The sequence below is a fragment of the Xiphophorus hellerii genome, chromosome 10 (genome assembly GCF_003331165.1).
Source record: "Xiphophorus hellerii strain 12219 chromosome 10, Xiphophorus_hellerii-4.1, whole genome shotgun sequence".
NCBI classification, from domain to species: Eukaryota; Metazoa; Chordata; class Actinopteri; order Cyprinodontiformes; family Poeciliidae; genus Xiphophorus; species Xiphophorus hellerii.
In genome coordinates, this window is record NC_045681.1 from 3,701,321 (window position 1) to 3,728,964 (window position 27,644).

The 27,644-nt window shown below is 34.1% G+C and overlaps 2 protein-coding genes and 4 long non-coding RNA genes across 6 annotated transcripts; all 6 read right to left on the bottom strand.

Annotated features, from left to right (window-relative positions):
• Positions 1-227: 227 nt before the first annotated feature.
• LOC116726814 (progestin and adipoQ receptor family member 4-like) lies at positions 228-5,356 on the bottom strand. Its single transcript, XM_032573688.1, has 3 exons — positions 4,830-5,356; positions 1,868-2,086; positions 228-906 (listed from the first exon to the last, which is right to left on the bottom strand). The coding sequence occupies exons 1-3, from the start codon at positions 5,137-5,139 to the stop codon at positions 473-475; spliced, it is 963 nt and encodes a 320-aa protein (XP_032429579.1). The 5' UTR covers positions 5,140-5,356; the 3' UTR covers positions 228-472.
• A 1,013-nt stretch (positions 5,357-6,369) lies between these two features.
• Positions 6,370-7,762, bottom strand: LOC116727510 (uncharacterized). Its single transcript, XR_004340811.1, has 2 exons — positions 7,368-7,762; positions 6,370-7,289 (listed from the first exon to the last, which is right to left on the bottom strand). It is a non-coding gene; the product is annotated as an uncharacterized LOC116727510 (long non-coding RNA).
• Positions 7,763-8,295: 533 nt separating this feature from the next.
• LOC116727211 (uncharacterized) lies at positions 8,296-17,201 on the bottom strand. Its single transcript, XM_032574481.1, has 15 exons — positions 17,186-17,201; positions 16,682-16,903; positions 15,147-15,320; positions 12,995-13,045; positions 12,656-12,703; positions 12,288-12,392; positions 12,145-12,207; positions 12,020-12,076; positions 11,229-11,291; positions 11,086-11,157; positions 10,634-10,705; positions 9,967-10,032; positions 9,841-9,891; positions 8,995-9,033; positions 8,296-8,902 (listed from the first exon to the last, which is right to left on the bottom strand). Exons 1-15 carry the CDS (start codon positions 17,199-17,201, stop codon positions 8,604-8,606), a joined length of 1,398 nt encoding a protein of 465 aa, XP_032430372.1. The 3' UTR covers positions 8,296-8,603.
• Positions 17,202-17,764: 563 nt separating this feature from the next.
• LOC116726935 (uncharacterized) lies at positions 17,765-18,706 on the bottom strand. The gene is made up of 4 exons (XR_004340727.1): positions 18,663-18,706; positions 18,539-18,586; positions 18,411-18,449; positions 17,765-17,817 (listed from the first exon to the last, which is right to left on the bottom strand). It is a non-coding gene; the product is annotated as an uncharacterized LOC116726935 (long non-coding RNA).
• Positions 18,707-19,423: 717 nt separating this feature from the next.
• LOC116726810 (uncharacterized) lies at positions 19,424-21,215 on the bottom strand. Its single transcript, XR_004340673.1, has 8 exons — positions 21,005-21,215; positions 20,235-20,291; positions 20,103-20,156; positions 19,991-20,029; positions 19,790-19,867; positions 19,651-19,701; positions 19,550-19,576; positions 19,424-19,469 (listed from the first exon to the last, which is right to left on the bottom strand). It is a non-coding gene; the product is annotated as an uncharacterized LOC116726810 (long non-coding RNA).
• Positions 21,216-22,539: 1,324 nt separating this feature from the next.
• On the bottom strand, positions 22,540-22,889 carry LOC116726811 (uncharacterized). The gene is made up of 3 exons (XR_004340674.1): positions 22,812-22,889; positions 22,693-22,737; positions 22,540-22,591 (listed from the first exon to the last, which is right to left on the bottom strand). It is a non-coding gene; the product is annotated as an uncharacterized LOC116726811 (long non-coding RNA).
• Between the last annotated feature and the right edge of the window lie 4,755 nt (positions 22,890-27,644).

Consider the following 27,644-nt stretch of genomic DNA (forward strand, 5'->3'; position numbering starts at 1 on the left):
CCCTGCACTGCCAGATTGAGAGCCCTTAACTTAAAAGCCGCATCATATAAACTTCTTCGTGTGGTTTCCATGATGAGCGGGTCTGAGTTTGAAAACATTTCTCTGTCGTGCCCGCTGCTAGCATGTGCTTGTTTTAAATAAAAATGAACACTTTCTTCTTTGATTTCCCATTTTGACTTCCAGTGATTCACTTCCTGCTAAAGAGCCCCCTGGTGGTTGAAGAAAAATCCACAGAAAAGCAGCACTGGGCTATAAGCTGCATGGTTCAAAGCGTGGGGGGAAAAGTAGCGGCTTATAGTCCGAAAAATACGGTAGTTATCTTGAGAAAACCATTGGGAAAAGGTATATAGGGAAAAAATCCACTCTTGGCTTCCGTAGAAGCAAACCGCAGCAGCAATTTTTGTCCCCAATCGAACCAAATCAACCGGACCATCAGGTGTGAAAATATCCTAAAGCATCCCGGGTCAGAGCTTCACCCAGCAGGACACTGGAAGGTCTTAATCCAGGCCAAGTCCTCCATGGTTCCCCAGTGCAGGTAGACGATGGAGCAGACCACCATGACGTGCATGATCTGGTGGCTGTTCCCCCAGTTGTCGAACAGGCCGGGGCTGAAACGCTCGGGGATCTGGATCACGTTGACCAGCCCGCCCAGCACAGCCAGGGCGTCCATGATGACGAAGAGCCGCAGCGAGTCGGGGCTTCCCACGCCGTTGCCATAAACCCGGAACAGGAAGAGGCTGACGCGGAACAAGGCCTGCCAGACAAATGCCCGCAGGCGTAGGAAGTTTGTGTGGGCCGTGGTGGCGCAGTAGATCCCGTAGGCTGACAGGAGGATGTAGGCCAACATGGCGGCCTGCTGGACGGCCGGGTAGCACAGGAGGGTGATGTAAATGATGGGAAGAGCTCCTGGACGAAGACCGATATGACATATATCAGATTCTTCTTTTATACCACTAATAAAACAAACATTTTTACTTATCAACCTAATTTTATTAGTTGAAAAATATATGGATAAAATCAAAAGATCAAAGCAATTAAGAAAATTAAAAATTTTTTTGTGACTTAGCCTTTGGTTTATATGTATACTTTTCAATCTGTTTGTGTTTGCTGTATTTATTTAGTTCTATGTTAATATAGATTTTATTGTTTTGTCAATCCCTTTTACTATCAACAAAGATAATAAAAAAGACAGGATTTTAGCAGTAGACATTATGCAAATTCACATTTTCCATGTTTTTAATGCTTCCATTTGATTCTCAACTGCTTCTAAAAAAAAAACTGCTTCTAAGAAACTGCCCAAGTCCTTTAATAAATAAATAAATACATAAAAAAACACCCAGCCGTTTTGTCTAGGAAATAAGCCCTTAAAAAACCACTCCCAGGAAGCCAGTTCCATGGTTACCTAGCAACCCCAGCCAGTCACCTAGCAACCCCAGCAAAGCTCCAGGGCGTGGCCAGCAGTAACTGCTTATTTGGATTTAAAGCGACAAGAGGCCCTTTTAAGTTCAACAAATTATATATCTAAAATAAATAAAATTATTATAACACATATAATAATTAAAATAGATTGTAAAGTCTTGGTAGCCAAAATTATATTTAATAAAAATAATAATTCAGCTTTGACAGAAAAAACATACAAAAAGTGACAAGTAGCCCAAACTAGCTACTTAGCACTGGCTGTCAAATGTTTGGATAAAAATCTTAAACAGCTGCTGTCTAAATGGAAATTATAGCGTTCATTTTAATTTATCGTCTGATTAATTGGTTTATTGTTTATTGTGACAGGTATACCTGCTTACTGTGTGTTGCTGTGTGTTGAAAAGCAAAGTTAACACACATTAAATGAACTTTCCTTCAGGATTCTTACCCAGAGTGTTAACGAGGCAGACCCCAACCATGTCCATGGAGAGCAGAGTGTCGTACACATGCTCACCGCCGATGTGGTTCATGAACAAATGGTAGAGCACTGAGCCAATGGTGGGGCAGAGGCAGGCCAGGTAGTGGGCGACACAGATCCAGGTGCTGTCCACCTCCATCCAGGGGATACTGTACGGCAGCAGCACCAGCAACAGGAGGAAGGGGATGGCTGGGGGGTGGAATGGAGAAAACCTGGGTAAAAATCCTAAACATCCTGTAATATAGGAAGATACTGCCAGAGTTGGGAAATTAGCTGCATTTACTTGAGTAACGTTAATAGGGTTAGGGTATTAGTTGTTGAAAGAAAAAGTTAATTTCTGGCTAAAAAAAGACATTTTGAGATTAATTTCAGAAATCTTCTAGAGAAAACAGGAAAATTTCAGAGTTTGAAAAGTAAAAAAATAAATACCTTTTTGGAAATGTTCAAGTTTTGAAACCCAGAAATTTCGAAAAGTTTTCTTTAAAAAAATGTTGAGAATGATCTCAAAATTTCTGTGTATTTTTCTAGCCAATTTTCAATTATTTTTTACTATGCTGTACCTTTAACTTTTACTCTAGTAACTTTATTAAGTATCTACCATGGAGTATTAGAACCATTGTTTATATAATAAAAGGAAGAGGAAATTTCTGCCCAAAAAACCTAAAATTTTTAGATCAATTTCAGAAATCTCCTTAAGAATTCAACAATTTTCATTATTTGAAACTCAGGAATTTCTATGGTTTTTCTAAAACAATTTTTTTTTATTAATTTCAATTTGAAAAGTCAAATTTTTGACTTCAAAATGTGAATGATTTTGTCATTTTGTAATTATGCTGATTATATGAATTATTTTCAATTTTTCCATCAGTTACTTGAGATGCCTTTTTTCCAAATTCATTTTACTCTTGTAATGTCTTTTTACTTTTACTTCAGTAAACATTTGTTGAAGTAGTGCTAGTATTACTTGAGTAAAATTTTTGAGTACTGTTGACTTTTTATAGTGACATTTAATCACAATGGTGACACAGAAACGTCCTCTGATGAAGCTGAAGTCAGGAAATAAACAAAGTACTTCCTCTTTATCTTTTAATAATACAAAAATAATACAACGTGGCAGCGGCTCCAACACATGGGGCACTTTAATGCGAATACCTCTTCACTTCCTCTCAGTAATAGTGTTACTGTTAATGACCCTAAGGCCAGGTTGGAAATGAGACAAAAAGAAAAAAACAACTATTTTTACCCCCCAAAATGTAAAATTTTACCAGTAAAAAGTGAAAAACTAACCAAACGGGTAATATTCTGTCTCAGTCTGCAGGTGACTGATGTTCCCCAGTAGGAGTCACCTTTAAGGACCCAGTTAACCGTCGGATATTTCCAACTCTGGGCATCCTGGGGCAGATTAGAGCTAATACCCCATATCCTCATTACACTTCCCTCAGGGATGCGTGTAACCGGCGTAAGTGAAAGTACAGACCATGTGCTGAGCTGAGCTCTTCCTCTATAGTACATCCCAATTAGCTAAAGCAGTTTCCCCACTTATTCTGATGCTTTTACAGTTTCTTCAGCTTTGGTCCATATTCCTATGGAAGACCATTAATGCCACATTGATGGAGAGAATTTTTTTTTTATATCTCATAATTATGATGTTGCTAATCTCTAATGAGAAATTCAAATTCAAAAATACTTTTTTTGATCCCAAAGGGAAAGTAAATTCAAAATTATGAGACAGTACCACATGTAGGTCCAAAGTGACAACACTGGCACGGCTTCCTTTAGACGGGCTCTTTATTAAATGCCGTGAAAACTATAGAAATAAAACACAAAGCTTTAGACATAGATACATTTACAGACAGACAGGTGACACGTGCTTTAACAAACGTTACCTCGTGGCCGCCTGCCACTTCGGAGGTCAAAATATTACAAAATATTACAAATTTACAAAATATTACAAACATAACTACAAAATACCTTGAAAGCTACAGGACACGAGGCAGCTACACGTAGCTCTGCTCCAGGTTTCTGCTCCTTCTCGGTTTATTCAAGTCTCGCAGCTTTTCACATGCACACAAATCTCGCAATAACTTTCAACAAAAAATAATTTGACACGAAATAAAATACAATCCTTTTACACAAATCTTAAAACGTGAACCAAACAACTTAAAACACATTATCCTAACTGTTAGAAATAAACATACATTTTTTCATGACATAAATCATTTTAATGACACTTACACCACATACTTTTGAGATTACCTCATAATTAGTGTTTCATAACTCTGCGATACTAAGTCATACGACTTAGTATATCAAAATTATGACTTAATATTTCATTATTATTGAGATAGCCAAGTCATAATTATGATGGCTATCTCAAAATTATGAGATACCTTTTCATAATTATGTTTTAGTATTTCATAATTTTGAGATATTAAGTCATAATTCTGAGATAATCTCTTCCTCATCATCACCTTTATTAAAGACACAAGTAGGTTCATATAAATATATATAATAAAAATATTTTAAAATTAATATTAAATATAATTATGATACAAGTTTTATTTTATGGGACTGGCAGAAATAGTCTTCTATACATTCTTAAACAGAAAAGTTTGTTTTTTTTTCGTTAATTTGAGGAACCTACCATGAGTGAAAGGTTCCCCAGCCTGTATCTCAATTATTATTAAATATTATGAGATAGAAGTTGGGTTTTTTTCATCAGAGTGGCAGAAATGTTCTTCCATAGCTTTCTAAATAGAAATACTGAGGTTTTTTTTTTATTAACTTGAGGAACCTGCTATGAGTGAAGATGTTCCTCATGTTGTATCTCATAATTATTTATAAATATGAGACAGAAGTTGTTTCTTTTTTCCATCATAGTGGCAGACATGGTCTTCCATAGTTTTCTAAGTAGAGTTTTTTAACATCTTACCATGACTATAGATGTTCCCCAGCTCGTTGTGCATGTAGAAGAGGCTCCTGAGGCAGTCTGGCGTAGTGGAAACGGGCCGGTATCCCGTCAGGACGTACTTGTTGAACTGCAGGTGCGGCGGCGTCTTCGTGAAGTCCAAGAGCCGCGGACCCCGGTGAAGCGCCATCATGACTCCGCACGGCAGCGAATCTACCACTTCCTCTACGGTTACATCCCAACGCTCAGGCCGCTCAGCCACGGCTCCCACATGAGCTGCAGAAAACCCCGGGCGCTCTGAGATCCATCGCCGGACAGGTGCAAGTCCAAGCATGCAACCTGTTGAGCTGCAAGTGGCACGGCTCGAGCCGAGCCAATCAGCAGGCGGCTTTTATTCCTAATCTGGGGTAATCCCTGCAAAAGAACATGTGCACTGATGCAGCTTCTCCTTGTCATTGTTAATAACTAACTCGCGCTTTAACTTCACGGAAGTTCCTTTAAAGAGAAACGGTGAAGCTACACTGCAAAAACTCAAAATATTACTAAGTACTTTTTAGAAAGGCAGATTATTTAATCTAAAAGTGAAATAATCTGCCAGTGTAATTTGTACTTTTTATCAATATTAAGGAATTATTGACTCAACAAGCTCCATTATCTTTGCTGAAAAGTTACTTTTAAATTATTTTTTTCTTATTTCAAATGTGCTAAGACATTTTAACTAGAAACTAGACCAGAAATATGTGTAAGATTTGTGTTTTTGCAGTGCAGCTGTACTGTTTGTCTTCACCACACTGCAAAACCACAAAATCTCCCAGTATTTTAGTTCCCCAGCTCGTTGTGCATGTAGAATAGGCTATAGTGAAAATATACTAGTACACAAGACAAAGCTGACTTTAACTTTTCATAAAGATATGAGTTTTTTTAAGTGAAGAATTTGTAAATATTCATAAAAAAGTACTAAATTCCATATATTTATATTTAAAAAAACATCTACTAGTGGAGTAAGTACTTTTTAAAAACATCAATATTTACAAATTACTGGCTTAAAACGAGCTCCTATTTATTGCTGAAGAGTTACTTTTAAGTTAGTTTAGTCTTATTTCAAAGGTGCTAAGATATTTTATCTAGAAACTAGACAAAAAATACTTGGTAAGATTTTATGTTTTTGCAGTGTGGTGAAGAGGAATAGTACAGTTACACTGCAAAAACAAAGTGTTAAGTAAATATTGATAAAAAGCACTAGTTTAACTCAAAAAAGACATTTTTTATATATTATAAATTAAGATAAATCTGCCAATGGACTCAGTGCTTTATCAATATTTACTAATTATTGATTTAAAACAAACTTCTATCTTTCTGAAAGAAATTTGAAGTTGAAACTAGACCAAAAATACTCGGTAAGATTTTGTGTTTTGACCAAAATTTAAACAAAAAAGAAAAAAAGTTGAGAAAGTGTAAAGCAAATGACATGAAGTTGGGATTTGGTTGTTTTAATCAAATACTGTACAATATTTATGAAACTGTTCGACTTTCTTAAATGAAACTGAATCACTGCCGCAGTATGTAGAGGAAAGATTTAAAAATAACAGCTTTATTAAACATGAATGGGGAAACAGTACAAATAAAGCAACTAAATGAGCTGCTGGAAATATACACAGTAAAACAGAACCAGAACATAATGGTGGAAGATTTCATCTGCATATAATCAGAGAAAAAAATAAAATAGACAATAAAAACTGGTTCCAGGTCAGTTCCTCTTCTACTATCTCTTCCCTGAACAATGGTGTATGGTTTTATTCTTGGCTCTGATAAGAATTTCCTTCAATTATGCAAATAAAAATAATGATTAAATATACTTTGTAATTTAACTAAATTGTTTTTATTAGTTTTGTGGATGAATAAATTCAAATAATTAAGTGTCTGTGTTGTTCACTTCATATGTTGGGATAGTAACTCACTCAAGAGGGATTTTGATACACAAATGATCAAAATAAAAAATAAAAACTGGTTTAAAATAAAATAAAGACACAACCAAAACAGTTAGATGGCAATATTACCCCATGAAAATAACCCCAAAATTGTATTTCTTACAGAAAAGTTTGTCATATTTTTGTTTTAAAGTAAAGATGGAAAGCCCATGTTTCGACTGTTTAACCTTTAGCATTTTACACACGTTCTGGTGCATTTATCCAAAATAAAACAATGTAAATCTTAATATCTCACAAACAAGATATTAACATAAATGTAAAAGCCTGACAAAAACCTTACATTGTAGCAGAGACACTAATTATTCAAGATTAACTGATTTCTAAATTCATTATTGTGAGGCTAATGAATATTGCAGTTTGGCAATTTCATAAGTCAACTGGACCATACGATGATTTTGCATAAAAATGGCCGACATCCATACAAATAATGTACAAATATGACACAAAACTGAAAACAACAAAATAGGGAACATGTTGTTTTCTCAGCTGAGTCAATCTACGAGAAAAGAAATAAAATAGTAAGGAAAAAGACTAAATAAACTCAAAAAGCTATCTAGAGTAAAATGATGCTTACCTTGATGGTCACTGTTCCCAAAGAATCCATTCAAGTCATATTTCTTTCTTCCTAAACGTGAAAATACGCAGAAACAATAAGATACTGTATGGCTTTGCAATTATTTTCATAAAAATATTTCCGATTTGAAAATATTTCGACAATTGAAAAATGCAAGTTTTTGTAAAATGTTTTTTGAATATTTAATTAATTTGTTTCAATGGCACAAAAATAGGAACGATGTAAATTGCTAAAACAATTTTCAAATGTTTTTTGTATATTTTTGCCTATCCTCATATATATTTTTGTTTTAGCAGGAGAAATAAAACATTTAGAGTTACTCCAAAACCCCTTGTTTCTTTACGCAGGCAGTATGTTTTGTGAATGCGAGTTTAAGGTGACGTTGCAGGAGTATTTGTGCTCCTGCAACGTATTAAAACGCTGCGCATTTTAATACGCAGCGTCATAAAATGGGTTTTTTAAAAATGCCAGACATCTTTAATGTGACGATTCTGTAAAACTTAAATCTGCCGAAGCAAAAATAAAAATAAAAAAATCCAATATATTGAAGATTACTTTTGTAAGAAACAGCTATTAAATGAGAATTATGTTGCAAGTTATCGATTAATAAGTAACTCTAAAGTTGGTTGCTCTTGTCAGTCGAATAACGATTAATTAATGTCAACATTTTCTTTAAAAAAGTGTTTTTATCAAGAGTCCTTTTTATCACAAAGGACTAAATATATGCTGCCTTAAAAAAAAATAAAAACAAACATATAAATATATTTTTAAAAAACATAAAATTGAGGTTATCTGACACTATTTAGCTTAGACAGCCCTCAAAATCAACCGTGCAATTTTCTGCCAGCACATCGTCGCTTTCGTAGCACATTAATACTGTTTGCTTAAGAAAATTACGTTACTCCGCCGCCAAGAACGGCTGAATAATCGCTATAAAAGGTGAGAATTAAGGCTCTTATCGAGTATTTATTTTAAAAAACAACTAAAGGAGTTTTGTCGGGTGTTTAAATGTCAAAACAGAACCGCATAAAGTGCATTTTGTATCCCAAACCGAACTCTTGTTTGAACTGTTACTGTTACGGTATGGCTCCGCCATCTTTGATTCGCTTATGAACGGCTGCGCTTCAAGTCAGATTACCAGTGGCGCCCTCTGGTGGATGGCGGCCAAACTACAACACTAAAATAAGGTCTAAAAGTCAATCTATCTGAACTAATTTGAATAAAACAAACTATTAATCATTCCTTGTCTGAAAAATTTTGCAAAGCCCTGCAGCGGAGATTGTAGCAGCTCCAGGACTTGCCTTGAGGGTGGAAATGCAGCTTGAGTTGCTGCTGAATTTGTATCTGCCGTGGCAGCTGCAGGTCATCCGGATTCTCAGGCAGGTGAGATTCGCCCTGCGTCTCTGTAGCAGGTGAAGAGTCCAGTAAACCCGCCGTGCCGTCAGATAAATCCTGCACACCTTCATCCAGTGTGAAGGAGCCTACAAGGTCTGGCGAGTCCTCCAGGGACGGACTGGGAGTGGGAAATGCAACCGCTACAGACGACAAGGTTTGTATTCAGATTTAAACTTTACATATTTATTTATGCTTTAACAGCTCTTTGTTTCAATTATGTTGTTTGATTTACCTTCTGGCTTCACTTGTCCTTTTAAGTAGCCCACGTTCTCTAATCATCACAAAAAACAAATGAAAAGGAGTTCAATTAAAGCTGCGGTACGTAACTTTTATATAAAAAAAAAATACGTTGGTTTCAACTGTCAACATGTACTGTAAAATCTGCACAAATACCGATCTCACTGAGCTAGTATTGGAGAAAATAAATCCACTGCTTCAACCAATCAGAGGCAGGAGGAGGGCCTTAGCGCTGTCAATCAACCTCATGTACTACTAAATGTGCTAAGGGCAGAAAAACAACTTACAGTTACAGGAAAACCGTTTATCCTGTCACTATGCTAACTAGCTTCAGTATTTACAACAGGCTAAGCTAGCTGAAGTGTATGGAGGATGACTGGCAGCGCTAAGACCCGCCTCCTGGCTCTGATTGGTTGTTTCTAGATAGCACTGGGAGCGTTGGAAAAATGAAAGAGAAGCTCAAGTTTTTTCCCCCCAGATTATCTCTTACCTTGATGTCAAAACAACAAATACGTCAAAAATAAATAAATTAAAAGTTCCATCCTGCAGCATTAGCTGAGCTGCATTAGTTAATTCAGCATATATTGCAGACCTAGTCTTACCTTGGACTGCAAATACTGATGATTACAAGAAAAACATGAAATAAATCAGAAGTTGCTTTTATTTATCCATTTATTTATTCATTTTAGTAAAAACTGCTTCCCACACCGTAAGGTAATTCTGTCTGAGGAGGCTGACGGTCATAAATCAAACCAGTCGTTTCTGCAAAAGCCAATCATGCACCACATTTTTAATCCATTGTAGGAGTTTTAATAATGTATTCTTCATTCATGTTTTCTACCTCCAGCTGCAGATTCAAGAGGCTGAGACTGGTGAGCTTTCTGTTTACCTGCTGGGATTGAATTAAATTAAAAGCTGCAGAGCAACAGATAATATGAATATACCCACAACACTTTATAAAACACACCGTATTTTCCTGATTTTGCTTCTCCCAAACCAAGAATCTGTGGCGCGTAGGGAGTCTCTCCACCACCTGCAGCGAGTTCCCCATAAAGCAGATCGGAAAACAAACAAAACACCTCAAAATTAACCAAACCTGCAAAATCTTACACTGGACATGTCAGAAAAATCCAACATTTACTTTACTTTAATTTACTGAGAATGTACTCAAGTAAGTATAGGATATTGGAGCTTGTTTTAAGTCAGTAAGACCTTAATATTGACGAAGAAGTCCTTAGCAGATTAATTCACTCATAAAACATTTTTCCCATGTTATAAGTGAAATAGTCTCCAGAAGAAACTAGTATTCTTTCATCAATATTAAGGATTTTTATTTAAAAGAAGCTCCTATATCTGGCTGAAAAGTTACTTCTAAGTTAGTTTTGTCTTATTTCAAGTGTATTAAGATATTTGCACTAGAAACTAAATGAAAACTACTTGGTAAAATCAGGTGTTTTTGCAGTGTCAAAATATGCAAGTAGCTGAATTATCAACAAGTCCTATGAAAACAGAGCAAACATGCTAATGTTGCTTAGCCCAGGAACCTGTAAACTTTACAATTTGTAAACTTTGAATTGACTAAATCAATTTTAAGGCTTTTCATGCATCTTTTTGTTGTGTTTGATCGATCTCACCATATTTTGCAGCTGATTTCCCGTTATATCCAGATCCAGAAGGTGCAGGATGATACGGCGATCCAATGAGGCCTGAATGACAGAAAATTAATAGAACCTGATTATATCCATGCAAAAACATGATGTAGTTCTTTTTTTTTCTCAGATTCATACTACACATTTAATGACGGTTCCAGATGGTCATTCATTTTAAAATTAATAGAAAAATAAAAGTTAGTGGAGTAAGTCATAAATTAAAAAAAGAAGTATATTGTTTTGAGTTTATATTTTCATTGGCCTTAATTTGCTTAATTGGTCCAATTTGCTTAATTGGGTAACTTTTACCTGGTATATTGGCCTTAATTTGCTTATGTTTCTCCTCCAAATTATCATGATATTTGTAGTATTTTCTCAACTTTATGTCTGAGGGTTATCCCATTAGTATGTCATAGTTTTAACATTCTCCTTTTTACCATATTGGCTGGCAGAAATCGCTTCCGGAGTAAATCCAGCTGGTTGAGCTTCATAAGGAAGAGTCCCATAATCTGAAACGATTATTGACATTTCAGTTTTAATTGTTAAAATCACAACAGACCCAAGTTTCCACCATTTTTACCTGGAATATTTCCATGATTACCCAGGCCTAAAAGCTGCCCACCGTTTAGGACGCCTCCATATCCTGAACAAAAAGAAGAAAAATACAATTAATAAAAATCATTTTCTGCTAAAAGGAATCAGTTTTTTTTTGGGTTATGTTTAATTTAAATGTAAAAATGGAAACAAAGAATTTTATTCTAACAATAACAGTATTTTGCAGACAAATATTATCAAAAAATATGATTTGCACTTTGTTTGCTATTTCAATTGTCAGGTTTGTTTGAATTTCACTTTTCATCTGAAAGGTAAGAAGTACATGGAAATTCATAATTTCAAGATTCAAAGTCACAATTATTAGACACCGGCTTCCAAAGGAGCAAGCCTCCTTATAGAAGTTGAAATGTTGACTTCCTACCTCATAATTTTGAATTTCTGTCAAAATTATGACAGAACTTCTCATAATTATGAGAAGATTTCAGAATTATGAGACTTTCTATCTCAAAATTGACTTTGAAAGTCAAAATTCTGACTTTCTGTAATAATTATAACTTTGAAAGTCAAAATTAAGACTTTCTATGTCATAAATATAACCTTTTACACCAATCATGAGTTTAAAAGTCAAAGTTATCCCTTTATTTCAATTATGACTATCAAAGTCAAAATTTGGATGTTCAAACTCAAGCATGACTTCCTGTTGGGCTTTTATTTTTTCTTCCATGGCAGTAACGGGCTTCCATACTGACGACAGATAAAACATTTGTTTGTTTGTTTCCTTAAATGAGTAATCGTTCTTAATAATCGAGTTCTCACCGTATTTTCCAGTTGCTTTACCGTCGCCTGCAGGCAGATGCAGGTTAACTCCGTAACCTGAACAGACATGAGACAAATCACGATGCAGTAACGGAGGTGAAACCTTGCAGCTGTCGCACACATACCGTAGTTTCCCGCCCCGTTGGTTCCCAGATGGACAGGTTCCCCAAACTGCAGCCCGCCAACACCTGGAGCAGCACGGACAGACCGACACGTCTGACTGGACACATCACATGTTAGAGATGCTCTGCTGCTGCATGAAGCTCACCGTATTTGGAGTTCGATTTCTCCGCAGTCAGTCCGAGCGTCTGACCACCAGGAGGCGCTCCGTTTGGAAGAAGGCCTGCAGGCTGAGCGTCCAACTGACTTATTCCTTTATGAGTTAATGCAAAACGAATGTGAGGAACTGCTGCACCATGCACAGAAGAAGAGCAGTCATGTTGTTTTGTACCTGAAATGTGCTTTTAAAGCAATCGATCGCAATCTTCTACTTGCTAAACTAACTTAAAATTAGTTAAAATTTCACTGTAACATCCAGCAGTTATTTCATCTGCTGGATGAAGCACATTTACATTGACTAACTGCTGTTATTAATATGCATTGTCCTAATTTCAATAAAAAAATAAAACATCTCACCGTCAAATCCAGCAGGAGCTTCACCAAATGAAACCTGAGTGGTTCCACCTGTAAAACAGGCATCGATGGATTATTTTCATACATTTAGTGACATTTTTAGCTAAATATCTTCTCTGTTGTCACGTTGTTCATACCCGACTGTTCAGCAGCAGGCAAAATCTGACCAAGAGCTGCAAAAAGAAGAAAACTTCAAAATAAACCAAAACTGATTTTCTGCACAAGATGTTCAAATATTCTCCTACTTACATTTTCATTTAAAGACACCAATCTTAAAAAAACTGAACATGAAGACAGAGAATATGGTTCTGAACATGTAAGGAGTCGTATTTAGGGTCAAACCTCCATATTGGTTTCCGTATCCAGCTGCAGGGTAGACGCCTTGTCCGAAATCTGCACCCAAACAGATCAGTTTACAAAAGTGCGGCCCACATTTTTAAAATCATAATTTTCCCCCAAACTCCTACAAAATAAAAGCATTTACCAGGCTGAGCAATGCTTCCTCTGTAGGGATATGCAAGAACTGATGATACAAATCCATTTATAGCAATCAAAAATAAATGACATGGACAAGTCTAACTAAGGAAATTTACCTGCTCCATGTCCATTACTGAGTCCTAGAAAGTTGAATCCTCCTAAAAATTAATATAATTTTATTCAGATTCAGTTGAGAAACTGGTAACGGATCAACCTGCTGCACGCATGGAGAATAACTGGTTCCTTTTTCCATCAGGGTTTATTTTACTAAAGCTCAAATCACATAATAATCAAAATGTCATGATTTGTTATAAAAATACAGGTAAATAAACCAAATGAAGAACAAGATTAATTATTTTACAGCAAGAGAGATATCTGTAGAGAAAAAAGAACATTTGAAATGGATTATAAAAAAATAATAATATAAAAAGAATCAAGTAAAATTACATAAAAATAAAAATAATAAAGACAAGACAAAAAAGAAAACAATAAAAAAATTAAAAGGATAAAGAAATTAGGTAAAATTACATGGAAAACAAAAAGGACAAGAAGACAGAATAAGAAAAAACATAAAAGGAAAACAAAAATAAAGATCAGAACAAAAAATAAGAAAAGTTAATGCATAAAAAAGCAGAAATAAGGAAACATTTGCTGGCCTCCATACCAGGTTTGTTTGCTTTAGCACCGCCTCCACTCCCTAAAGAGAGAAAATATTTATCTAAAATTTTATTTAGCGTCTTCTAAACAAATCAACAAAAAGTTTAAAGAAATCCTACTTTCAATTTGAATTAAAAGAACATCCCTCTTTAAAAAAGAACATTTTATGTCCTAACAGCTTATGTAAAATATGTAACAGAAGTTTTATAAGATAAAAAACTTTCAAATAGAAACGCAAATTAGTGTTAATTTTCAAATAAAAATAAACTTTTATAACCCTAAAATGGTGTAAGTCAAGGAATCCTGAGTGTTGGATCTCTGTATGAATTTCCATTTAATATTTTACTGAATTCCTCAGTAAATCAGCATCTCACACTGATACAAACACACTAAAATGCTCACTAACACAGTAAAGTTACCAGATTTTAGCCTCTTCATCCATTGTCCTGTTGGTCCACAGTCTGCAAACCAAAACAAATGTTTATCATACACACATTTTAAAAATTTGGACCAAAACATTAAAAACGTTTTTCAGGTAAATAAACAAATTCTTGGTTTTAACAAACCTAAAACAATACAAATATTAGAAAAATTACAACCAAAACACTGAAAAAGCTTTTTTTTCCAATTAAAGAAACACATTCTGGGTTTTAACCAAACTAGAAAAATGAAAAGTATATTAAAAATTAGAACCAAAACACTAAGAAATTTTTTTCAAATAAACAAGTTAATTCTTTGTTTTAACTAACCTAAGAAAATAAAAAATAAAGACAAAAAATAAAGTTAAGTTTTTCTAATAAAAATATTTAAAATTTTTTGACTAAAACACAAAAAAAAGTATTTTTTTTTTTCAAATAAAGAAACTAATCTGTGGTTTTAGCCAACCTAAACTATAATAACATGCTACCTGCGTCCAGTTTATTCATACGACAAAACTAGATGGTGTTAAGCTGAGATTAAGAGGGAAATGGACAAATGGTCACCGGGTTTGGCTGCTTTGGCTCCTTGAATTCTCCCATTTTCTGAAAACAAAAGGACAGAAAATTCAGAATATTTTCCAAAACAATCCATTCAGAGCGTCTCTGTCATTGTTTACAAGGATTATATCCATTCAGTGAGTTAAACTGGCAATTCAACTCATGCACCAAATGCAAAAGAACAAAAAGATGTTATGATTATCTGTGAACTAAATAAATAAAAGAGAGAAACCACTTGGTTTGGTGCGACACATAAAGTCGATTTGAGCAGGATTTTTCTAGATTATAACAGGCGGATTAGACCGACGTCGTGCAGCTCAGCCAATCCTTCATTCTTTGTTTCCGTTTCTGACGCATGCAGTCCGACTCCGGACTCCGTTTACCAGTTTCCCCACTAGGGGCGCTCTTGCTGCCCGTCTCCTTTGCTGCAGACGCGCTCGGTGTTGCATCAGGACGGATGTTTTCTGCCTCTGAACCAGCAGCGGCGGCTTTGGTTTTTATGGATCTGGTTCTGTCGGGGTCAGCGGTTCCGTCTTCACCAAAAACAACATCTGATTCTGCAGAGTTTTGATCAGGAACTCCAGTCGTAAAACATTACCTTTTGGATTTACACATTTACCACAAAAAGCTTCTTTAAAAAAGTATAAATTACTGTAAAAGCCTCAAACTCAGTGAGTTAACAGTCCGTGGGTAGATTGAGCTTAAAACAAAAGTATTTTTTAACTTTCATTATTCCAAATTTAAGAAGAAAACGAGACATTATGTCTTATGATGCACTGCAAACATGTAAACGTCACCACAAAGTCATCAGCATATCATTTAACAATTTAAATTTTTATGGGAAGTTAAAAAGTATAATTTGTTTAGCTGTTAATAAAAAGTTAGAATTAAAAAAAGTGATTTATACGAGTTAAAATGTTCAATATGCAGCTTCAGAATCTAGTCACATTAGTGCTTTCAATCTTTGAAAAGTAACAATAAAATCAATGACGGGGAAGTTTTCAGTTTATAAAAGAAAACTATTATTTTCAACATTTTTTCCATTTTAACAGAAATTTGATTTTTAAAATATTAATTAAGGGAATACAAATATTTATTTAGAATAACATTTGCAATTCAATGTGTGAAAATCTTTAATCATATTGTAAACATTTTAAGAGTTTTCTATATTTTTCATGTAAATTACTTCAAAAGGCATTATCTTTTTTATATACTATCAATAATATTTTCAAATTTTTAATCTTAAACTTCAATATATTTTTTAAAATAAAAAATAATGCATAAAATATTTAGGAATAAAAATGGGAATTTTTTTCATAAATTTTATATCTTGATTTTTTTTAAAATCAGACTAATATATTTTGAATGTAAATTGTTTTTTTTAAGAAAAAGATTTAAAATAATAAAATCAGAAAATTTTAACTTAATCTTATATTTTTGCTATTTTTAATATACATATTTTTTTCTTTAAAAATATATTTAAAACTATTAATATCTAAAACTGAACATGTAGAAATTGTTATACTTCCATATCAAGGTTTAGATATCCTTTAAAGGGATTATTTTTATTTGAAAGATGTAAAAAAATAATTCCATGTTATATACATTAATATATGTATTGCAAAAATATATATATGTATATTTTATATAAAATAAAAATCCAGGAGAAAAGGATTATTGAGAGGGGAAAAATAATCACTTTATTGCCAAAAAACTGCAAAATAAAAATTATCCACCCAAATACTCCAGCATTAAAGAAGACATTAATGATGAAATAAATTAAATTAAAGGTGCTTGCCTGGAGAAAGAACTGCTCCTGGTTCTGTTTCATATTTGGTTCTTTTTTGACCCAAAGTTGCCGGTTCGAGTCCGTGCTGAGGCTCTGGGTATCTGTGTAAAGCTGGAGCCGATTCTGGACCGGAGCCCAGGTGCAGCCGGTTCTGTTTGTACGTTTTATCTTGTGACGCAGGTGAAGCCAGGTTCTGGTGCTTCTCGTTTGGCCCCAGGTAGTGAAAGCCAGCGGTGGGACTGGAAGCTGCAGCCTGTTGCTGAGTCGGCAGGACTCCGCCTTTCAGGCCGTTTCCACCCGATGAAGCTGCTCCTCTTGCAGCTTGACCTTTTCCAGTCACCGACCCGAAACCTGGAAACCAGAAATAAGCAATAGAGCCACTTTACTGATGATATTTGATGTGAATAAGAGGTGAGATGTTGGCCTTCCCACCGTCAAATCTAATTAAATTGGTGTCAAACGTTTGTTGTGTTTGTGCAGCAATAATTTTAAAAGATTACGAAATGTTTCAAGAGGTGATGAAAGGTCAATCAGCCGCCACACGCTCTTCAAATCAAACTAAATTTATGTCAATCAACTCTATGTTTGTGCTGCTTTTGTTTTGAATATATTAATAAAAGTTTAAAGGTCAACAAGGCCCCTCCCGCATTACCCAAATCAAAACAGATCGGCATCAAATGTTTCAAGAGGTGATGAAAGGTCAATCAGCCGCCACACGCTCTTCAAATGAAACTAAATTTATGTCAATCAACTCTATGTTTGTGCTGCTTTTGTTTTGAATATATTAATAAAAGTTTAAAGGTCAACAAGGCCCCTCCCGCATTACCCAAATCAAAACAGATCGGCATCAAATGTTTGCTGTGTGTGTGCAGCAACAATTTTCATTTGTGCTGCTTTTGTTCTGGAAAACATTTAAGCATTTATTAATATCTTTAAAACAATAGTGGCACAAACAAAACATTTTGCTCCATAAACGATTGACACCAATTTTGTTCTATACAAAGACAGTGGTGGGAATGCAGTAGAATAATTTTAGCTGTCTAATGACTCCATTTTTTTTTTGCTTGTCATGGATTATGTACAAAATTTAAACCAGAAAACAACAATTTCAGTCAGAAAAATATTTTTACAGATGGCTGTAGTTTCTGCATACTTATCTCAGTGGGATTTACCTGAATTACCTCATTTGCTATTGGATAAAGAAGACGTACCCTCAGGTTGGTGTTGGTAACCCCCCAGCGCAGCAACACGTCCAACTCCACGGCCTCATGGAAGAAATTAACACGCAGTAAGGTTAAAAAAATTATTATTATTGTCAAAAATTATTTTACAAAAACAAAAAAAAGAGGTAAACTGTGAGGATCCTAAGGGGGCATTGCTTCCCTTTTAGAATGAGATGGTTTTAGGACTCTGTCACTTTAAATCCAGTAGCAGTAAAACCTGGTGACTAAATCTTCTAGAGTTCCGCTGGGGTTGCTAGGTGACGGCTGGGCTTGGCTGAGGTTGCTAGGCAACGGTGCAGTGCCTGTCCACTGTGACTTACTGTTTGGGGGGTTTTAGAAACAGCTCATTTTCCAGACAACAAAAAACATTAATTTATTGCCAAAAAAAACTGGCAATAATTTTTTATTGCCAATAAAAAAAAAATTGGCAATAAATTTTTATTTTTGCTATTAAAAAAATAGCAAAAATAATTGCAATTTATTTATTTTTTGTAATTATTTGCAAAAAAAAAAAAAAAAGCTAATAATTTTTGCTGGGTGTTATTTTTTTAAGCACCTAGAATGTTTTTAGAACCAATTAAGACCCAAATTGAAGTGTAAAAATGTTCAAAAAATGTATTTTTGGTGGTAATTACCATTCATTTGAGGACCAAATCCTTTCAAAGCTCCATAACCTTGGGTTAAACACACACAGTTAGTAAATGTACGACACTGTAAAACATGAATGTTTAGGTCTCAATTGGATTAAAACAAAATCTGGTACCTTCACGGTTGGATCCAAACCCATTGGGAGTTGCTCCATTTGCATACCCTAAAGATCAAACGCATAAATAAAGCAACACTCAAAATAGTTTTAACTTTCATTAAATGTTTGAAACTTGAGTTACCTATTTGGGGTCCTAAAGCAGCTCCTCTGATACTTCCATATCCTTCAATTATCAAATGAAATCAAATTACAGTATGATTGATTTAAAAAAACAACTTTGCTCAATAGTTAATAGATATGTTATCAATTAATCTCTAAGCACTTTATGAATCATTAATAACTGTTTATTATACATTAATTAAGAGTGAGAAGGCCTATATATTATATTTAGAGTTGTTATATTTAGCATTTCAGGCTACTTTGTAAGCAAAATAGGCATTTGTAAATGTAATTATTTAGCACATAGTCTCCTTCTGATCCTTATTTAATGCATAATAAACAGATTGTGATTTATAAAGCGTTTATAAATGAATTATTAAATTAGAAACTATATAAATAGAAACTATTTATTAACCATCTATAAGGGGAGCCTTTTTGTAAAGTGGTAACAAACAATCTATTTGCACATAAATCTTATTTTGGTAAAATTTGGTAATATAATCTAAAACAGGAAAAGTCTATTATGTTCTAACATCAGGCACTGAAGAATTAAATTTATAGTTTGTGAAAATATCTTAATTCAAGTTGATATTATTGTGATATATAAGGAATGTTGTTACTATTGGGTAACAAAATCCTTTAAAAAGAAAAATATAAATAATCATGAGTGAAACACATGAAAAACGAGTCAAATAAAAATTATGAAAGAAATTCTTAATTTACAGCTGTACTGCTTCTTTGTATAAATAAAACTGCATATATTTCACTGTGGCTGAATAATCACCTGCTTTCGCAGCCTTGGCAGGTCCAGTTCTTGACTTTCCAAACCCTAAATAGTTACAAACCAACAATAAGTGTTATTAAATTCACCGCGTATATCTAATAATACTAGTAAATAAAGTAACTCACCATTTGGTGATCTGACTCCAGCACGACCTTTTGCAAGATAACGATTAAAGTGTTGAAAATGTGTCACTGTTTGTAATTGTTTTGCTATAAATGATATTTACCATTGGATTGTGAACCTTGTCCATTGGATACACCAGCTGAAGCACTGTAACCTACAATATTAACATTTTTAAACTGTGCTGTTTAGAAAAACATGTAAACAGTTGAAAAAAATAGTTTTTGCTCAACAGAATCAACAACCTTTCATTGGTCCCTTTACGCCATTTCCATACAGAGATCCCAGACTCAAACCGGCTCCACCATAACCTCCATTGAAACCTTTAAACATGTTTTAGACACAAAAAGTACCTTAGTGAATGATTTATACTCCTTGTTTTTCACATATTGTTATGGATTTTATTGGGATTTCATTGGGATTCTAGGTGAAGGATCAATATGCACCTTTAGTTGGATGAGTTCTGTAACCATTACCACCATACACTGCAAAAAGAAACAAACATTTTAATAAGTGTGTTATTTTGGTTGACTCAGCACTTAGTAATTAACTATTCACCATTCCCTTGGTCTCTGGCAGGATGGGGGCCTCTGAATTGTCCCATTCCCACAGCTGGGCAGAGGAACAAACATATGTAAAGGTTTAGTCAAAGAGTTTTGAGTTCTTGGACAAAGAATTAGACAACATTACCTGGAATATAATGAGGGCGGCCAAATCCCTTCAGGTGGTTCCCTCCATGTCTCTGACCTGTGAAACAAGGGTCAAAGATGAAGGTAAACACATGGCAGACAAAATGAACGAGGGCTGCAACTGAGCTATAGATTAATCAATTATTCTGATGAATAATCAATTATTCTGATGATTAATCGGATAAACAAACTGGCACATTCTTCAGATTTTTCATGTAAGCCTTTTTTTAAACATTGGAAATACATCAAAACATGTGAAGAATTCCTTTCATAAATAAGAAAAAACATTTTACTTCCTAAAAGGCAAAAACTCAGCACTCCTTTAGTGTAGGCTTCATCATTTGTAGCAAAAGGTACAAATTGTCTAAAAAGATAATCCTAATATCAACATGTGAAAAGTGAAGTGTAGGGCTGATCTGGTGATTACTTTTAGATTAACCAATTAATGACTGGATAACAATAGGTGCTTTTTTTAATCTATTTTTTACAGAGTTTGGACCTGGTAAAGCTAAAACTGGCACAAAGGTGTTTTTTTTTTTATCTTAAATGCACATTGAATGTTTTTTGTTTTTTTTTAGCTGTGGCTCAATTACTCCACTGAATGCGTTGTTCTTTCAGAAAATTACCTTTTTTGAGTCTGAATTTGAATCAGTTAATAGTTAATTGATTGTTACATTAATTAACGATTATTTCAAGAATCAATTAATCACGATTAATCATTTCAGCTCCATAAAAACATGTTTATGACCACATTTTATGTATTTTTCTTACCATTTGGCCTTCCTTCATTGCTACTCGACGCTCCACCTGTAAGTCTTTGACCTGAGGAATGATTGGTGTATTTAACATTTAACAGTATTTATATTTAACTTCCAAACTATTTTAAACTTTTGTAATACAAACACTCTCAATACTGTAAAGGTTATATTTATACTCAGTGCTAACTAAAATACCATTGCCTTTAGTGCCTTGCCCTCCATATCCACCGGCTTGAGCTCCGTAACCTGAAACAGTCGCATTCTTCAATGTAAGAGGACATTTGGTGCTTTTTATTATTACAAAAACATTTAAATACAATCAAATACATATTTTATACCATTGCCTTTATCTCCTTGCTCACCATACGCTGCAGCATGAGCATCATAACCTGTTAAAACAAATATTTCCAACTCTTTAAAAATGCCAACCAACCACATCCAAACTCTAACCAAGAAGAGAAAACTATATAATATAAATAAATATAAAAAAGAAAAGAAAAAAAAATATCAGGTTTAAAAACGGTAAATTTATTCAGAATAATTAAACCAAAATGTAACCTCAATCATAAAAGGTAGATTTACCGTTTACCAACCCAACCTAAACATTGACATGGATGGTTTATGCTTTTGCTCATTAACCTGGAAGCTGAGCTAAGGGGTGGGACGTGCGTTTTCAAGAAAACAACAATCCAAAATACATCAAATAAATTAGGAAAATGTTTCCATGGAGTTTCTCGGTCTCCTGACCTCCATGTCATTGAACGTTTCTGTTTGTATCATGATTTAAAAAGAACAAACGCAAGTAAATATGAGTGGAAGAAAGAAATGTGTTTTCTATTCTCAGAAAAAGAGGCAAAAAAAATTGTGCAAAAATTATGTCTACTCTTAATAAATCTTGGATTATGCATCAACACAAGTTGAAATACCGTTGCCTTTGGTTGCTTGTCCTAAATATCGACCAGCTGGAGCCTGGAAGCCTGCAACAGGAGTAACAACTAATTAAATAGAGGTTCCTTAATGCCTCTGTGTGTGAATTTAATAAGTTATACAACCTTTGATTTGTTGTAGAGTGGTTGGTCCAGATATAACTCCATACCCTGCAACAAAAAACACAATGATTTTAATGTCTGAATACAGTCAAAACAATAAAAAGCTGAAATATGTATCCAATAACATTTCCTCTTATAGTAGAAACAAATGAAACAGAGAATAACACAAAATATTTGTTCCTTGGTAAGGAAATAACTACCACAAGACAAACGGCTTTACTGTTTGGAATGACAAGTTTAATCTGCAGCATTTACAGAAGTAAAACTAATTCTGGTAAAGTTGTCCTAAAACAAGTCTTGAGTTATCTCAACTGACCCGATTAAAAAGAAAAAATCCCACAGAAATCTTAGGAAGTACTTTTCCAAAAGTATTTTTGCTTGAAATATTTGTCTCTGCTGATACTTGCAACCTCTTGCACTCAAAATTGTTAAAGCCCAAATATACTTTAACACTTTTCTAACTCATATTTAGTTATTTATAATTCAAGTGTTTGCCGTACCATTGCCTTTACTTCCAAATCCACTTCGTGAAGCAGCTGCAGCACCATTGCCTAAAACAGACAACTACTCATCACTCATGAATGTTATAAACACTAGAATTCACTTTTAAGACCCAACATTTAACCAACTGTCTTTCCAAAAATACCCTTACCTTTAGATGCTTGTCTGCCGTATCCACCAGCTTGAGCACCAAAACCTGAGATAGAAACAAAACATTTAAATCAATGTTTTTCTGTTAAAATGCGACTTTGTTAAAGCGAGTCGCACCACCTTTCATTTTTTGTAGATTTGCTGGTCCAGCTCCATATCCTGCAGAAACAATAAGAGAATATTGAAAACTAAACTAACTATTTTCACAAGAAGAGACACAATCTGTATTACCGTTAGCGGCTCCGGTTCTTCCTCCTGGAGTGAAAACAAATCCAAATAACACAAAAAAGCAGTGCTTCTCATTTGAATTATAAAAAATCAACATCATTTAATCTAGTTTAGTCATTTCCATGAAAGATTCAAGAGTTTCTTTAGCAAACCACAAAACTGCCGAAACACTGAATTTCTTTAAATCAAGGCTGAAAACCCACCTTTTAGTAAGTAAAACATTGATCAACAGATGTAATGTTTATTTCTTGTTTCATAACTTGTGATTGTATAATGTTTTTATGATGTAAAGAACTTTCAACTGCTGAAATGTGTATAAAAATACATTTGAATTTGATTCACTAAGGTCGTATTTTTCCATTTTAAGAGACAAAACAGCCTTATTTGTTAAAAGTAATGGATAAAGTTGTCATAACTAGTCAGTCCAAGTCTTGGATCGAACTTTCAAATTGGTGGATATCAATAATTAATTAGATTTTTGTTTTAAACATCTGAAATACTGCCAAACTACAGGTGTGGCCTTTCCCATGTTATCCAGTTTTCACTTCGCTCAGTAGCGGAATCTTAAACTGCTACCAGTTACGCAACAGGTTGTTGCTAGGTAACCGAAGAATGAGTGAGTTGCTAGGCAACCAAAGAGCGAGGCGAGCGAGTCGATTTCTCCAAATTTGCTTACAAAATGAACAAAAATAAACTTACCATTTATTCCTACTCCTTTGTTCATCCCAGCTCCATAACCTTTTAATTGAAAAAAAAAAAAAATGTGGTGAGACAATTGATGCTAAAATTAGCAAGGGAAATAAATTACAATTATTATTTTTTTGTCTATACTTTGATTTTTCAGGTTTAAACTTCAAATAAAATATGAGCATTTCAACCTGCAGTGTTATTTAGTTTTCACACTGACCCATTCCTTTGTCCCAATGACTGGCCAACGCCTTATTCAAAACAAAATGTCTTAAATAAGTGAAAAATATGAGTTTGAAGCTGAATCAAGTGGTTTTGCTTTACCTTTCGATGGGATCAGGAATGATGCAGCCCTGCCGCCATTCTGAAGTACATTTCCTGGAAGAGTTAGGAATCATAATTAACTGAAAAGAAGCTGTGATCTGTTCCAAAACAAATCAAAAGAAGAGATTATCTATTTTAACATCAAAGAATCTGAAGGGATCACCATTAGGTCGAGGTCCTTGTCCCATAGAAGGTCCATAAGAAGAACTATAACCTTCAACATCACAAAATAAATCTGTTAAAATCTGATATTTAATAAAATTTACAAGTTCAGCCTGATGTAGCGAAGATAGATGGATATAAATGTTTGAGAATGTACCTAAAAATTTATGATTTCTAGAGATGAACGAACATTTTAACCTCTTCTATTTTATTCACTTTTCAGTCATTTAGAATGTCGATGTGCATTGATGTGTTTTTACTGTCGACAAAAAAGCTACATTTTTCTCTCACATTTTATTTAATTTCATTTATTTGATTTGGGACATTGTGCATTAAGAACAGTTTTGAAAATCATCAATAAAAATTCCAGCCAAAGTTGATTTCCATTGTTTGTCCCCAAGCCAAATATTACAGGCCGAGTGACATAAAATTAATACATGTAGAAATAAAAATACAAATATTTTGGGTTGTCAAACAAATTTTGCCTTTTTAGTGTAAAGTTTCAATAAACTTTCATTATAATACAAAAAGTCCTTTCTCACCAATATTTCTGAATAATTCTTTTAAACATCTATTATTTTAACACTTTATTCTAGCAAACATTCATTATCTCTTTAAGTAATTTTACATATGCCTTAGAGAATATATAATTGGAGGAATTATGCACAACAATTTCTCCAATTTAAAATGTTTTGTACTAAAGTGTCCAAAACTGACAAAACAACCTGGAAATTTATTCTGGAAAAGCACCAATATTTGCGGGAACCCAAATATTAACTGCAATAATGCTGGTGAGGATCTTTCTCTGTAAAAATTACATGTTTTCTTATCTGCTTGTGCTTTTAAATAACAGGATTTACAGTTAAAGGCCTAAATTTGCATATCCAGTTTGTGATTAAAAACCAAAGCTTGCAGTTTCCCCTTTTAAGGAATTTGCTGATTAGTGAAAAATTAAGTTAAATTTACGTTCTAGAGTCATTTCTTTGTCTAAGATTTTTAGGAATCCTTGAAAGTATTGGAGTGACTGTCTAAGTGCAGTAAAACCGTCCTCCTCTCACAAACAGATGCTACATTTAGACCGCTTGCTGCCACCTGAAAACTGGCTTTGATTGCACAAACTAAACCCGGAAGATTTACGGCCACTCCCCACTGTCACGACTAACGCAGGAACCGTACAGAGGTTGGTTCATTTGCACATCGTCGTTCTGAGATTTCAATTTCACACGGCTGTTTGAAATTTGACAGACAAACTCGACCAGCTCACTGCAAAAACACAAAATTTACCAAGTATTTTTGTCTAGTTTCTAGTGCAAATAACTTAGAACACTTGAATTAATGCAAAACTAAAAGTAACTTTTCAGCAAGAAATAAGAACTTGTTTTAAGTAAACAAGTCCTTAAGACTGATAAAAAAAATACTAGTTCCAATGGCAGATTATTTCACTAAGAAATTTTTCCCATGTTATAGGTGAAAGCATGTGATAAGTCAGAATTCCCCCCCAAAAAGTCAGAATTTTACAAAAAAATTAGAGTTCTGAGGAAAAGTCAGAATTCTACGACAAAATTCTAAGAAAAAGTCAAAATTTTATCAAAAAATCTGAATTTTACAAAAAAAGTCTGAATTCTGACTTAAAAGTCAGATTTTTTACTTTTTGTAAATCATATTTCATATTCTGATTTATTTTACTGGGATTTTACTTGACAAACCAACACAAAGTCCAACAGAACCATCGACCCCATCAGCCTCCAACCTCTTAACTCGCTCTGAGGATTTCACCTTCCCGCTACAGCGGAGCAGACGTGTAAAAACATCTGCAGACATATTTCACCCTCAGACTATAATCCATTCAGCTGGAAATTTCCCAGTTACTTTGACAGGCTGGTGAAAATCTGACCCCAGTTCCTCTGCTGAACATCTGAGCAAACAGCTTCAGGTTTCGTGGTTTTCATTTGTCACCTTGGCATTATTTAAAAAAAACTAACAGCATTGTTAGTAAACTCATAAAACCAGTGAATTTATATACAAAAATGTCACTGAATGCATAAAGTTGGACATTAAATGCTACTTTTACTACATCTTAAGCAATTTAGACAATAGTTTTGTTGTATAATTTGATGGTGAAACTAACAGAAGAGTGAATCGAAGGGTTAAAAAACCATCCAAAAACATTAAATCTCCGTTTTAATTCACAAGAAAAACACAGAAATGTAACAAGGCATAGTTTTTAAATCAATATGTTTAAAAACGTGTTAAAATTAGAAGGTAGCAAGAGGTTTTGAAGAATTAAAAAGCAAAAAGACATTCTTAGAAAACTACCTGTAAAATATCACGAGACAAACAAATTGTCAGAATGACTGAAGAAACTGAAAAATATATGTGACTGAATTACAAGGTTTTTTTAGTCAAAACATTTGGAAATAATCTTCAGAAGACTTAATTTTTTAGGAAAGTGCAATTAAATTCAATGTAATTATTGTATATTTATATATATATAAATTAGAATTTTATTGCATTTCTCAAAAACTAAGTCATAGGCAAAACATGTGAATCTACAAATAAAAACAAGGAAAAGTAAATTTCAACAAAATAATACTAATTGATCTAAAATTTTCTTGAAAAAACCCAAAGATTTCTGAACTTCAAAAGTTGCAAATTTTCTACTTTGGAAACTGAAAAGTTCCAGTAGTCAAAAATGTTCATCTTTGAGCTCAGTTGTTTTTTTCTAGAAAAATTCTGAAATTAATCTCAAAATTTATGAGTTTTTTTCCTCGCCATTTTTTTTACTTTTGGACCTCAGAAATGTCCTTGTTTTTTATAGAAAATTTCTGAAATCAATCTGAAACTTTTTGAGTGTTTTAGTGGAACTTTACTCCCGTTTTTTCTACCTACAATGTGCCCTACTAAACCGTTGTAGATGAAGCCGATAACCTAAATTTCCCCATTGAGAAACAAATGTTATTTCTATTGTCTGGTTAGTTGATAAAAACAGATTTTCATAAGTGCAATCTTTAGAAACTCACCGCCTGTGTGTGCCGCCTGCCACCAAACAAAGAACCAGAACTCCCTGAAGGGACAAGCCGTCCCACCATGTTGGACCTGGAAAAGAAACCCGGGTTTAGACCCCAGCAGGAGATTAAAGGTGGAGGAAAAGTGGGAGAGGTTCCCGGGTCGGTTAGCGGCTAGTATTCAGTCTGGGGAGTCCGTCCTCTCCAGATCCTCCCCTGCTTGTTGTGAGATGCATCCAAGGAGAACAGACATTGGGTAATTACTCTACTTCAAATCCGTCACCCACTTCACTGAAGAACTGAGGACTGATTGTTTGCTGTATTAGTTTGAAAGAATTACATGTCAATAATAAAGTATTTGAGAACTTGTGTAAAACTTGCTGGTGAATGTTATGAATCATATTTGTTTTATTTTTACAGTAGCGTAATTGTGTTCTGTAAATTTTCATAATGTTTGCATTTTGTGTTGGGTAGTGTCAGAGTTGCTGCCCAACTCTCATAATCCCAGTTAACATTTAGGAAAAAATGAACTTGTAGGAGTATTTTT

Excerpts from the sequence above, each read along its gene's own strand:
- LOC116726814 (XM_032573688.1), bottom strand. The coding sequence starts at position 5,139 with ATGCTTGGACTTGCACCTGTCCGGCGATGGATCTCAGAGCGCCCGGGG. Across the intron at positions 2,087-4,829 it reads GGGGAACATCTATAGTCATG|CCATCCCCTTCCTCCTGTTG; the intron begins GTAAGATGTTAA and ends TCCACCCCCCAG. Across the intron at positions 907-1,867 it reads CTGCCTCGTTAACACTCTGG|GAGCTCTTCCCATCATTTAC; the intron begins GTAAGAATCCTG and ends GTCTTCGTCCAG.
- LOC116727211 (XM_032574481.1), bottom strand. Across the intron at positions 13,046-15,146 it reads CGCCCCTAGTGGGGAAACTG|ATTTCGGACAAGGCGTCTAC; the intron begins GTAAACGGAGTC and ends GTTTGGGTGCAG. Across the intron at positions 11,292-12,019 it reads TAAAGCAACTGGAAAATACG|GATATGGAGGCGTCCTAAAC; the intron begins GTGAGAACTCGA and ends CTTTTTGTTCAG.